A 14194-nucleotide genomic window follows, 5' to 3' on the forward strand; every position below is an offset into this window, starting at 1 on the left:
GCACCCCCCAATCCACCCCAATGCCCTGCGCTCCTCCCGGCTGCAGCCCGCCTAGGGCTGCCCCTGCCCTGCAATTTGCCTTCCTTTCCTGACCGAGGGCCGGCGCTAGGACCCTGGGGGAAAGCGGGGGTGCGCGGCTGGCGGCGGGCGGCGCAGCGCCTCGCTGGAGGCGCCGTTCCCCTCCGCGGCGGCAGGGGGCGCTGTCCGCCCGGGCGGCGGGCGGGCGTGCGCGGGGCGGGGGCAGGTGGCGGCGCGCGGCCCTGCCCCCGGCGGCCATGGCCCTTCCCGGCATTCCCTATGAGCGGCGCCTGCTCATCATGGCGGACCCGAGAGACAAGGCGCTGCAGGATTACCGCAAGAAGCTGCTGGAGCACAAGGAGATCGATGGGCGCCTCAAGGAGTGTGAGCGCCGCGCGCCGCCGCCGGGCCGGGGAGGCCGGAGTCGGGGCCGGGGCCGCTGCCCGGCCGCAGCGCGGGGTCATCGGCCGGGGCCGCGGGGAGCGGAGCGGCCCGGGGCCCTGGAGTGGGAAGCGGGCGGAGGGACGGGGGGCGGCCCGGGGGGCGAGGGGGCAGCGGTTCCGAAGGGGGAAGCTCTTGGCCCGCTTGGGGCGGGGGGCCGGTAGCGCCTGTGCTGCGGCCCCTGGGTATCCGGAGAGGCTGGGCTGGGGGCTCTGGCCCTGATCCGGGGCGGGGGAGGGGACATGTCCGGGCCCAAGTGTTCCAGCCCCCGCTTCCCCCCCCCCATTGGTTATTAGGCAGGGAGGGGTTAGGCCCAGCTGAGCTAACACCATTCACCCAGGGGCAGGGATAGAGGCGTATTGACAAGCGATTGAAGACCCTTGTTTTTCCTATTAGCATTCTCCTAGATTTTGTGCCAGGCTTCGCCTAGGATACCTGGTCTGCAAGTCAGAGTTAATGGCTGGGTATCTGTTCTGGGATAGAGTTACTGCTACTAGCAAAAAGCAGCGAAGAGTCCTGTGGCTCCTTATAGACTGACAGAAGTATTGGAGTATGAGCTTTCGTGGGTGAATACCCGCTTCATCAGACGCGTGTCTGACGAAGTGGGTATTCACCCACAAAAGCTTATGCTCCAATACGTCTGTTAGTCTATAAGGTGCCACAGGACTCTTTGTCACTTTTTACAGATCCAGACTAACACGGCTACTCCTCTGATACTTGCTACTAGCAAGAATAGCTCATTGCTGATTCTCCTATATTGACTTTACCCAGAAACTGTTACATGCAGTTGTATCTGCTCTGCAAATTGGCCAGCCCTTGCACTTGGTTTCTAGTGGATTAAAGGCGTACCAAACCTTTTTCTTTTCTTTTCTTTTTTTTTTTAGTAAGGGAACAACTGAAAGAGCTTACCAAGCAGTATGAAAAATCTGAAAATGACCTCAAAGCTTTGCAAAGTGTTGGACAGGTATGCAATAATGACACAACTGTGTATGGCACTGTGCGGTAGGTGAAGTGTGCTTAGCAAGTTACCACCACAGAGGGATTTAAAATTGAAGGATATAAATGGGATATGATAATTGGAGATATACCAATCTCCTAGAACTGGAAGGGACCTCGAAAGGTCATCGAGTCCAGCCCCCTGCCTTCACTAGCAGGACCAATTTTTGCCCCAGATCCCTAAGTGGCCTCCTCAAGGATTGAACTCACAACCCTGGGTTTAGCAGGCCAATGCTCAAACCACTGAGCTATCCCAGAGCAAATGTGTGCCATGGTGTGGTCTTTACAGGAGGTAAGTACACGGAGTAGGTGTATTTTTAACAGTTGTTCCTGGTGTATGGGGCAATGAGAAAGAAACAGAGTAGTAGGCTTTTCCTATGGAGCAAGAAAAGGGCGTTGAAGGTAACTGGCAGAGATGGAGCTGTGAATTTATGTTAAATATTCTATATACTAATATAATTTCATGGCTGTAGCTAATACTTGTTTCAAATTTTTTCATAGATTGTTGGTGAGGTTCTTAAACAGTTGACAGAAGAGAAATGTAAGTTCCCTAGGTGATATGTTTTACTTTTTTGAAACCTCTGTTTTTTAAAGTAAGCCAATTAAATTATGATTTTTTAAAAGAATGAAAGAGCATTATTAATTAGACATTCTGAAAATACTGTATAATTGGTACTTATTTTGCACTAGCAATTAGAGGAGTTAAAAAGAGTGTGATCTTGTTTTCTCTGTCATTTTCTCTCTCTAGTCATTGTGAAAGCTACAAATGGACCAAGATATGTGGTTGGCTGTCGCCGTCAGGTAACTCTGCTTTACTTGGATATTTTTAAATAGCTTGCTCCAATATGCAATTATATGTATTATAGTCATTTTTCTTGTTACACTTTTAAAGTTAGCAAGTTCGTACATCACTTTTTAAGCTGTGCTTGGCTAACAACATATAGATGTGGTGCTCTCTGCACCCTAGTGATAGTGATATGCCAGGAATGCTGGAGTGAATTCTTGGGAATAATAAAGCAAAGCGGACACAGTCCAAGATGTTACATGTTTTTGGGGATTTTTTTTTTCAGTTTTTCAATTTGATCCTTCTTATAAAGTTAAATATAAGCTATTAAGCCTATTCCAGAACCTCATTCCTTAAATGCAAGTTGATTTTGTGTGAGGGGTGAAGTACCATCATGGGTCAGGAATGGTCCAAGCAACAGGAAGCAGAGTGTAGGACGGGTGGGCAAACTACGGGCCGCAAACTCCCGCTGGGTCGGGGGCTGCACCATGCGGCTTGGCCCCGCTTCAGCGCTCCAGCCGGGGTACTGGCTTTGGGTCTGGACCACGCAGCTCGGCCCTGCTCCGGCCGGGGCGCTGGGTCAGGGCTGCTCTGGCCGGGGTGTTGGGTTGCGGGCCACACCACGAGGCTCGGCCCCACTCTGGCACTCCGTCCGGGATGCTGGGTCGGGGGCCACACCATGTGGCTCCCGGAAGCTGCGGCATGGGCCCGCTCCAGCTCCTATGCGCTCCAATGGGAGCTGCAGGGGTGGTGCCTGCAGATGGGCAGCATGCAGAGCTGCCTGACTGCGCCTCCACGTAGGAGCTGTAGCTGCTTCCGGGAGCCACTTTGAGGTAAGCACCGCTGAGAGCCTGCCCCCTTATCCCCCTCCTGCCCTCCAAACCCAACTCCCAGCCCAGAGCACCCTCCTACACCCCAAACTCCTCATTCCAAGCCCCACCCCAGAGCCCTCACCCCCTCCTGCACCCCAACCCCAATTTTGTGAGCATTCATGGCCCGCCATACAATTTCTATTCCCTGATGTGGTCCTTGGGCCAAAAAGTTTGCCCACCCCTGGTGTAGGAAGACATGGTCAGCAAAATTGCCTGCCCGAATTGCAGTGGTAATGGAAACCACTAGATTCCCCTTGATCATCTCTCTTCACTTGTGTCTGAGGAAGAAGAGAAGGTCACCATCTGAATCCTTGCTGAGACTAAACACTTTTTCTGTCATACCAAACAAGAACAATTACTACAGAAATATAGAATTCCATCACTTTGTTGTTTGAGTTAATTTCTAATAGAAAAATCTCTTGTGAAACTAGCTTGACAAAAGTAAGCTGAAGCCTGGGACAAGAGTTGCTCTGGACATGACCACACTAACTATTATGAGGTAAGCTTTTGCCACCAAGATTTTTTTTTTCCCTTTATGTAAAGGATAGAGTTGATCTAAATATGTTGCAGATATTACATATGAATAATAAATCTTGTACTACTTTAAAAAAATCTTTCAAATACATATATACATTATATGGGCAAATACTTCCATGATAGTCTTACAGATCTATGAGAGCTGATCAAAATGTTTTGTTTGAAATTACTTTTTAATCAAAGCAAACTTCTGTGGGAAATGTCTCTTTTTGTCAGAGTTTGGGGTATTTTGTTGAATTCCCCCTGACCCGCCCCCCCAAGTTTCAGTTTTGAAAAGTTTCTGACTGCCAGTCTTCAAGTTTTATTGCAAAGATGAAAAAATGTTTATTACAAAATTTTGAGGGAAATTTTTTGGCAATTTTTCACTGGGGAAACAAGCATTTGCCAACCAGCACTAAGATTTATTTAAATGATTGAGTATACAGTATTCGCAGTGAAAAGATAACATCTATTTTATTAATACTCAAATGCTACAGGTACTTGCCAAGGGAAGTGGATCCATTGGTTTACAATATGTCTCATGAAGATCCTGGGAATGTTTCTTATTCTGAGATTGGAGGGTTATCGGAACAAATCAGGGAGCTAAGAGAGGTACTGAATGTTTAATTACTGAAATACGTACTGAATAGCGGTATCTGCTCTGAGGAAAAATTGTACTTCATGTTGTGCCAGGTGGGTTGAAAGGTCTAAAAAGTCTAATACATGCTATTTAAAGATGTTCAGGAAAGGTTTATATACTGATAGTTTTCTGACGGGAGGGGGAGGGTTTTCCTTTCTGTGCCATACGTGTGTAGATAATCATGTTATATCATGTTTTTTAATCTTAAACAATCATGAGACCGGATATTAAAGAATAGCATGATTTGCACCTTATTAACTTCATGTAGGAAGGAGAGCTTTTAGGACAGTATTTAAAAATACTTTTTGATCTCCGTTAATGTACATAGTGGTCAACATAGCCTATACCAGATTGCAGGTAATCTGGCTCTGAGGAATATAACATGCACGTCTACAATTCTGGTACAAGAGGGTGTGGAAATGCAAATGAGATGAACATTGGGAGACTAGACGAAAATAGATAGGTTTGAAGGATGCTTCCAAGTCGAGGGGGTGTCATGAAGTAAAAGTGTAACACATGGTGGACGAGAACGATAAAGGGTCAAATTCTAGTCTTTGCGCTAGAGTTACTATTGAAATGAGTTACTCTGGATATTCATGTGTATGACTGGGGGCAGAACTTTGTCCAAAGGAGCAAGTTACAGGAAGGTTTAGACAAGACGTCAGAGGGATTGGAATAAGAGCAGAGATGGAGTTGTGCAGATCCTCAGATTTAATCCATAAAACAGGCAAAGGAAAAACTCCCTGACAGCATTTCTATAGCTAACTCTTTCTGATCCTGTATAAAGAGATTGTACTTGGTGGGATTAATAGTGTCTTCTAGAAGACAAGAATGAAGATGTTATTGGGAAATCCATATCTATATATTGTACCATAGCATCTAAGCATACAGTAAATAGTCAAGGATCTCCTTTAAAACTAAGCACTACTTACCTGCCTCTTTTCTCAGGTAATAGAGTTACCGCTTACAAATCCAGAATTATTTCAGCGTGTGGGAATTATACCTCCAAAAGGCTGCTTGCTGTATGGCCCACCAGGTGAGTACACGTCTGTAGCTGCCTTTCATTTCCAGTTTTGAGTTCTGTCCATAATTAAGCAGAATGAGACTTCGTGTCCATAAACCTATTATCTAGGTATCTGAATTTCAGTTCTCCTTACAACAGTGGTCTCAAAACTTTTTACCTTGCACCCCCCCCTTACCACGTCCATGCCCCCCTGGGGCCGGGAGCGAGGATGCATCTCTGAGAGTGGGGAACGTGGACAGGGATAAGGGGGCCACAGCTGGGGGCGGGGCCAGGGCCCCCCCGGGTGTGGGGCCAGCAGCTGGGGAACAGGGACGGAGCTGGGTGGCCCTCGCTCCCTGCTCTCTGTGAGGGCGGGCCTGGGCTCCAGCTGCGCACCCCTGAATGTTCCTCCGTTTCACAGTTTGGGGGCCTCTGCCTTGCAAAATAATTAGTGCTGAGCTGCCCTCCTTGGAAACCTGTTGCTGTATTCTGTTGTACTTCTACCCTTGAAATATATTTCAGTCTGTAACTTTAGCAATTGGTCTACAAGTTGAACAGCTTCAATCTCTGTCTGTCCAGGTACTGGGAAAACACTACTAGCCAGAGCTGTTGCAAGCCAACTGGACTGCAATTTCTTAAAGGTAAAACGACGTCATTCTTTTCAAATAGTGACGGTCCCTCTGGTTGTGCTTCAGTCTGTTTGCTCATGATACCTGTTCATTTTCAACAGGTCGTGTCTAGTTCTATTGTAGACAAGTACATTGGTGAAAGCGCTCGGTTGATCAGAGAAATGTTCAACTATGCCAGAGATCATCAGCCATGTATCATTTTCATGGATGAAATAGATGCTATTGGTAAGGCTAATGGACTGTAAGATGGCTAAAGTCTCTTGTGATTTATTTAAGCCAGCTCTGAAGTAATAGTCTTGCTTTTCTTAAAAAGATTAATATGAAGTTGATTGTCAGGGAACCTTTCTGTGCGGAATGAACAGGGTAGAGGAGATCTCTCCTTTCAACTTGCTTCTGGAGCCCATTACAGCTAACTTAAAATGAGACCTGTTTGCATTTGACTTGAATCTTTGACCAAAATACATAACACTCTTAAACATGCATTTAACTTTACCTAACACTTAATTTGATTTGTAGTACTTCAACATTTATTTAGCTCAGAAACCCTTTTGATCCTAAAAAAAAAAAAAAAAGTACAGGTAACTTCCAAATTTAATATATATTATAGGTGGCCGTCGTTTCTCTGAGGGAACTTCAGCTGATAGAGAAATTCAGAGAACCCTAATGGAGGTAAATGTCTAATATGTAATCTTTTATAGTAAAGTGAAAAATAGATGTGCAAATCCATATATTATCCAGATTGTTAGAACGGCTGCTGTGCTAATGTCGTGTTTAAAAGTGAACTGAGAGATCTCGCTTAAAAAAAAATGCAGTTTGAGATCCAAAATGCATAGGCCATGTATTTGTATGTAATTAACTTCAGAGTGATTTGAGAGCCTTTATCTGCCAAGACTGAGCTCAGATGTAACAAGGTCCTCTGCCTGCCCCTCTTCCTGGGCCCTCTGCTGCCCCAAGAAAGCACAGAGAGAGGCTTCTCCTTCTGCAGCACCCATGGCTTTATTTACACCATGTTCTCCCACCACCAGTGATATACTATATACAGCTTGCAGGCCTTACAATCTCCTCTTCTACCCAGAGTCTGCCCTCAGCCCAGAAACTGACCTTCCCCTGACCATCTCCTCCTTCTGGCTGCCAGCCAGCCTTTATAGCCCTTGAACCCTCAGGCCCACAGGTGCAGCCAGTTCTAAAGGCCAGGCACCAGACTTCTCCCCAGCCCCAATCTATTTCCCCTGACTGGGGCTGGCTGAGCAGGGGCTAATTAGGTGCTTGTGCACCAGCACCCTGCTACATCAGGCTTCTGCGCTTTGTCCACAAGAACTGACTACACCGACACTTAACGCACCTTGTTTAGATGTTGGAGGACGTCAACTCTTTCAAGGGAAAAACCTCTTTGCAGGTTAGAGGCTTTCTGTTCAAAAGATATCTAAAGTTAAAAACACACATTGTCATCAATTTGGGATAGTAAATACAATGGTGAACTAAGGTAATTGGAAATGGAACACTCAAGCATGTTAAGAGAATTAAAAAACAAAACAAAACCCAGTAACACAATTCTTAGTAAGAATTCTAGGTTTGATTGGTGTGCGTGATCCCACCGGTCTGATTTATGTTTTCCCAGCCCAGAAAGAATGCGTATTAAGCAAATATATCTGCCTCACTTGTAGTATAAAATAATCACAAAGAATAGAGGGGTGAGTTTTCCATAGCAGAACTGGATATATCTAATGAAATGTCTTCAGGGGTGATTAAATATTCTAGGGGCTGTTCTGCAAACATAGTTTGTGTGAATCATCCTATATTGAAAGTATAACTGCCAATCACTGGCTTTTAGTATTTGGAGGGAAAAAGAGAGAATACAAGGTGACTAGAATGTTGCAATCTTCCATTTTTGAGCTGTTTTGTTCCTACTTTTTGTCCAATTTTTTTTTTTAAGTTTTCCTTTATGGAATATATGGGGAGCTGTGGTATTCTTGGATCATCACCGTTAAGAATCGGATAGCATCGTTTTAGGATTGTTTCCATCGATCCTTTTATCTGTAATGATCACTAGTGAAAATGAAGTGTGTGGAAGATGGTGTGAGCTATTAGATTTATGAACACGTTAAGTTTAAAAAAAATTCCTTGTTTTTTTAAAAAAAAAATGTCAATTTCCTCTAGTTATTGAATCAAATGGATGGATTTGACACTCTGCACAGAGTTAAAATGATCATGGCTACAAATAGACCAGACACTTTGGATCCTGCGTTGCTGCGTCCTGGAAGACTGGATAGAAAAATCCGTGAGTTGACATCTTCATTCTTAAGCGCATGTGTAATTCTGAATTACCCTTGGTCACCCATTTTAATTAAAAAAATAACCCCAACCCTCTCTTTTTAGATATTGATTTACCAAATGAACAAGCCAGATTAGATATATTGAAGATTCATGCAGGTCCTATCACTAAACATGGTGAAATAGGTAAGTACACGAGCTGCTTAAATATTTTTCCTGGGCGCAAAAGTGAGGGGGAAGGTGAATTGGTTACTGGTTACCCTAACACCACCTTCCCAAAAACGTTCCTCAGTATTTCTTAAATAGATCCATTGGTGAACCTCACTTTGTAAAAATGTGAGGGTTAGGGATATAGTAACCCTCCTAAATTTGGCTACGAATCAGAGAAACTGTCTGATTTACATCAGGTTGGACTCTTTCCATTGTATAATGGAACACCTTGCTGTAAGCAAACATTCCCATTTGTCAAAAAAAAATAAACCTTAGAACCATATATGGGTCTGAGAACAAACAAGGGTATTTCGGTCTAAAAGGAAAACTCTGAAAGTTATGAGCAATTGAAAAGTGGGTTTTACATGGAAATCTTCTTTTTAATTACAGAAGTATTGCTGTTAGGTTGTGCTGTAACTGTGGCTTGAAAAAGAATGCACTTGCCATTAAGGAGTAGGGCAAATTTTATCTGGGACGTGGGTGGGAGAGGCAGCTGTACAGTGAAACTGACAAGATTCTGGTCAGTTCTGTTACTGCAGACTGACCAGAATCTTGTTGGCTTCCCTCTGAGATTGCCTTGAGGAAATCTGTGAGAAGCAGCTGAGACACTGTGAAGTTATCAGGAACTTGGGGGTGGGGTGGAGAAGAGGACATGAAAACAGGAAGGAAGAGAGACTGATAATAGCACACCTCTTCACTACTGATGGAGGGCTTTTTTCCTGCCTGTTGTTTCCAAGAGATGTGAGATGGGAAGAGGAAGAGTCTCCCCCTCACAGGAAGAAGAGAGAGGAGCTCAGTTTCAGACACCAACTACCTAAAGCAGATACAAAAGAGAACTGTGACGTTGAATCCAGATAGCACCCTGAAAGGAATCCCAGCATACCCTTTTTAAGAAACCAGATAGGTGCATGAGCAGTACTAAGCTCTTTAGCAAGATACTGTCTAGTTCAGGGGTTGGCAACCTTTCAGAAGTGGTGTGCCGAGTCTTCATTTATTCACTCTCATTTAAGGTTTCGCGTGCCAGTAATACATAGAAGGTCCCTTTCTATAAGTCTATAATATATAACTAAACTATTGTTGTATGGAAAAAAAATAAGGTTTTTAAAGTGTTTAAGAAGCTTCATTTAAAATTAAATTTAAAATGCAGAGCCCCCTGGACTGGTGGCCAGGACCTGGGCAGTGTGAGTGCCATTGAAAATCAACTCACGTGCCGCAGGTTGCCTACCCCTGGTCTAGTTCTTGAACCCAGTGTGAGGGACACCTGTTTTTTGTATCAGTGTCTGGTCAGTAGGTGTCAGACGTCTCAAGCCTTAGCTGTAACTTTTTAAAATTCTTTGTGAAGATAAGTAATCTGCAAACTGTTTCCATTTTTGTGATCTTACAAACGTATGTAGATTTGTTAGACTAGAATGCCACTTAATTACGGGAATGATATAGCTACGGCTCAGGTGGAAATATTAGTCCCATGTTTTCAGATTCTTAACATAAAATAAAAATACCATTTCAGCTAATGTGTCTTGTGGTGGTCATAATGAAAAGGGAAACTATTTTGAAAAGTTTTTGGTAAAAATCAGATTTGTGGTTTAAGATATTTGAATTTAAAAGTTATGGAAAAAATGGATTTGTTAATTCAGACACTCAGTATTTTGTATCCCCAACTCAAAATTGAATATGCAGTCAAAAATTTGCTGGAAATCTTAAATGCACAGAACTTGTGAACTTATACCCTAGAAACTGTAACCTAGCTACACACTTTATGGGTGTGTAATGATAGAGGATAATGCTTTTAGCACTTTTTTTTTTAAGCCCATTGGCCTAGGGGGCCAAGTTATGGTTATTGTGGGACTAATAAATGTTGAAATTATTTTTATTCAGATGCATCTAAATCTCAACTATAACACTTATTTAATGTACAGCTTTTATATTTAATTCTGGTGTATGTACGTTCAAATTAGTAATTTTTAAATAAAATAAACCCAGAATAATTATATCTAGATTTGTATGTTAATGAAGGAATAACATAGCTGGTAAATACCATCATCAAGGTTGCTTCTCAGTGCAAGTGAAAAAGTTAGCTAAGTAGAATGTTCAGGGTTTTTTTATAGCTGAAGCTGCACTACAATGGAACACAAACTACTTTGTACTTCTAGTTAATTGGCATTCTTGTTTTGTTAATAGATTATGAAGCAATTGTGAAGCTTTCAGATGGCTTTAATGGAGCGGATTTGAGAAATGTCTGTACTGAAGCAGGTAAGAGGGTCCTCACTCACTTGTATTCAGTTGCTCAGTTCATTTTGATGTGCTGAATCTTGCTATAAACATTAAATATTCATGACTAGTTTCTCTGATCTGTTCTTAGTATAATTGATGAACATGAGGTTTATAAACATTTCAGTGTTTTAAATGCATTCATTCTTGAGGGTTGTCTAGCATTTACATTTTTTACTTCAGTGGCTGGAAACTTAGGTTAACATAATAGTGAGTTTCACTGGTAAGTTTCAAAGCACTATAAAATTGATCTCTTGAAACTGGCATTGTGATCAAATGCACACTGAAAAGGATCTGTATATATGCCCATACACCTTAAAAGTGTGGGGAGAAGTAGTAAAATGGCGTTCCCTGAAACTGGATGAAACATGTCTACCAAACTTGGACAAAAATCTGCTTTTTAAAAATATTTCTTTATGGCTTATACCAGTACAGAAAGTAGTACAGAAAATGAGTTTTGGGGAGATCTCTCTCCTCTCCCCCCCCACCCCCACACGTGTTCCTGCCTTACTCTTCTTGAGAAAATATTGTCCACTCAGGGCTTGTCTACACTGGGAAGCCATCTGGTATAGCTGTAATGGAATAATTATACCTCTATAGCTAAGCTGATATAACAGCCCTGTGTGGATGCTTCTTGCCTGAATAAAAGTGACTTTATTCCAGAATAATTACTCTGTTTCCAAACATGTTTGAGGTGCATGAAAAGAAATACAAAACTGATTAAAGTTACTTGCTGAAACTCTATATTGAGTATGTAACTTTTAACTTTGATCCTTTTTAATGTTTTAATTATAAAGCGATAGACTTTATGGAATGTTTCAGTTCTATATTATTGCTGCTAGTAACACTAACTCTCTGTAAATATCTAGCAATTTCTCAAATTGTTCTTCATAGGTATGTTTGCAATTCGTGCTGATCATGACTTCGTAGTTCAGGAAGACTTCATGAAAGCTGTTAGAAAAGTAGCTGATTCTAAGAAGCTGGAGTCTAAACTGGATTACAAACCTGTTTAAATTAACCACATAGTTAATGATTGACTGCACAGGAGATATTGGATTAATGTATAGAAGAAGAGAAATAATGTACCTCTTGGCTATGATCTTATTACAAGTGTATGTATAACACCATAAGCAAGTAATTGATGCTAGTTACAAGTCAGTTACAGAAGTGTGTTCTGTACAGTTCTGAAAATGTGGCATTCATTGCAGCCCAAGTTAAGGAGCGAGATGTGTTCTCATAACAATTACTGTGTGAATTTATAAACATACCCAAATGGTTGAACTTAGCAAATTTTAAGAAAGTCAGTGCATTTCCTGGCATTTTATATCATTTTCCTTTAAACAGTTGAATAAAACTTCTTTAAGTCTTTCATATGTACCTCCTCTCTACCTCTTAAGATAAGAGCATTCATTATAGTTCTTTAGGTACTTAAAGTGCTACTTATCTCTGATATTAATGATCGTGTTCCATTTAGGCATGTATTTTGATAAACAATCTACAAAATTCTCTACTGGTAAAACTGGTGTGTCAGATACAACGTACCTAAAACACAAGTTAGGAAATGTAATCTAAGGAGCTCTTAATAGTGTGTAACAATTTCATGTTGCCTGTCCATGTGGAAGAGGGTAGGGTACTGTTTTTTTGTTTTAAGATTCCACTGTTCAAACCTGGGGAAGGGATTTAGTTGGAACTAAAACTTGAATGATCATTGCTTAAAATGCATTAACTAAACAGTATTTGTTATAGCCTGATTTCGGTTAGCGCAATTCTTTTCAAAAGCTTCATATATACTTCTCTGAAAGTGCCACACTCCTAAATGTTTGTAGGTAGCCTACACAGCCAAATGGCATTTTGATTTTATAAAAAACCATGTAACTCATGTTTAAAGAATAACAGTATCAGGGCCTCAATCTAGAACTACTAAAACTGTCAAGCAGGTCAGGCTTAATTTATTTTGGTTTAGATACCTTTGTAAAAACAGCTCTCCTCCCACTAGGCGATCCAAGTCACTTTTTAAAATACGTCTCTCACTCCACCGTCCCAGCTGTCATTTCTGTCATATAGCAACTGAGACTCTCCTCCATAAAATAGTAAGATTGTAGCATCTAAACAACACTGTTTTGGGAGTGGCAGGGAGAGGTCTGGAATACACAGAGAAGGCTAAGTATTGTTCCGCTGTGAATTTGGCCTGCTGCCTAATACCTCCACATCTACTGGAAACTGTTTACTGCAGCTGCTAATCTGAGTAATCATTCAAGCACCATAAAAAGGCTTTAACTCAGAAGCCAAGGAGTGCTTTGTTCATGCAGTCCAGCACATTGCATCAATGTGGATTTTTTTCATTCCACTTTTGATGTGTGTAGGGAAATGTTTTCCATAGTGCTTGTATTTTACTTCAACTTTTAGGTAAATTTTACAAACATCACAAGAGTGATGCTTCTGGATGTATTAAGACTCCATTTTTTGGCCACTTCTGACTACCCCAACTCGATTATTCTGTGCCTGTCCAACTCACAAACAAGTTAGAAGATTCTACAAATGTTCTAAAGCCATGCCATTTCAGTTTGCCTTATGTGCTAGTACAGAATGAACTGTAGAACTATCCTTGTTAAAACCACGAAAGAGCTTTTAATAAAGTAGTTTAAAATACAGAACTGAAACTACTACAATGCACAGGCAACAGTATTTTGATAAGTGGATAAAACAAGCTAATGATTATCATTACATATGAAAGAGCATGCATGTTTATCTCAATGTAATAGTAAAACAGGCGTGTACAACATTACCTTGTCTATAGTGTCAGTGGTATAAAATGTCAGTGTTAATTTATTTCCATCATGAAACCATTCTGAATAGGGCTAGATGTCAATATGCATGGTTAAATGCTGCTGTTACAGAAAGTCTAAATGTATTCAGAAACAATTAGATGAAAGTTTAATAAAATTGTATAGATCTACAGCCATCTTATAATATATACAAATTTTGTTACATGAGTTTGGAGAGGATGAATGGGATAGGTAGAGAAACTGATTCCTAGATCACTACAATCTAACTAAAACCCTCTTATTAAGCTCAAGCTAAAACATAGCTTGTTACAAAGATCCATATATCTCTTGTGCATACAACTGAATGTCTGCTGTTTTTTCATAGATTCTAGGACTGGAAGGGACCTCGAGAGGTCATCGAGTCCAGTCCCCTGCCCTCATGGCAGGACCAAATACTGTCTAAACCATCCCTGATAGACATTTATCTAACCTACTCTTAAATATCTCCAGAGATGGAGATTCCACAACCTCCCCAGGCAATTTATTCCAGTATTTAGCCTCCCTGACAGTTAGGAACTTTTTACTAATGTCCAACGTAAACCTCCCTTGCTGCAGTTTAAGCCCATTGCTTCTTGTTCTATCCTTAGAGGCTAAGATGAACAAGTTTTCTCCCTCCTCGTGATGACACCCTTTTAGATGCCTGAAAACTGCTATCCTGTCCCCTCTGTCTTCTCTTTTCCAAACTAAACAAACCCACTTCTTTAGCCTTCCTTCATAGGTC

The 14194-nt window shown here is 41.8% G+C and overlaps 1 protein-coding gene across 1 annotated transcript; it reads left to right on the forward strand.

Moving 5' to 3' along the window:
• Positions 1–245: 245 nt before the first annotated feature.
• PSMC6 (proteasome 26S subunit, ATPase 6) lies at positions 246–13610 on the forward strand. The gene is made up of 14 exons (XM_039538628.1): positions 246–402; positions 1344–1423; positions 1957–1996; positions 2204–2256; positions 3543–3610; positions 4125–4239; positions 5216–5303; positions 5850–5911; positions 6001–6124; positions 6507–6568; positions 8057–8177; positions 8276–8356; positions 10559–10630; positions 11543–13610. Exons 1-14 carry the CDS (start codon positions 276–278, stop codon positions 11659–11661), a joined length of 1212 nt encoding a protein of 403 aa, XP_039394562.1. The 5' UTR covers positions 246–275; the 3' UTR covers positions 11662–13610.
• The last annotated feature ends 584 nt before the right edge of the window (positions 13611–14194 follow it).

This window comes from Mauremys reevesii, linkage group 4, assembly GCF_016161935.1.
Source record: "Mauremys reevesii isolate NIE-2019 linkage group 4, ASM1616193v1, whole genome shotgun sequence".
Classification (NCBI taxonomy): Eukaryota; Metazoa; Chordata; order Testudines; family Geoemydidae; genus Mauremys; species Mauremys reevesii.

Coding starts and splice junctions, on each gene's coding strand:
- PSMC6 (XM_039538628.1), top strand. CDS start 276: ATGGCCCTTCCCGGCATTCCCTATGAGCGGCGCCTGCTCATCATGGCG. Junction 1,997..2,203: donor ACAGTTGACAGAAGAGAAAT/GTAAGTTCCCTA, acceptor TTCTCTCTCTAG/TCATTGTGAAAGCTACAAAT. Junction 5,304..5,849: donor CTTGCTGTATGGCCCACCAG/GTGAGTACACGT, acceptor CTGTCTGTCCAG/GTACTGGGAAAACACTACTA.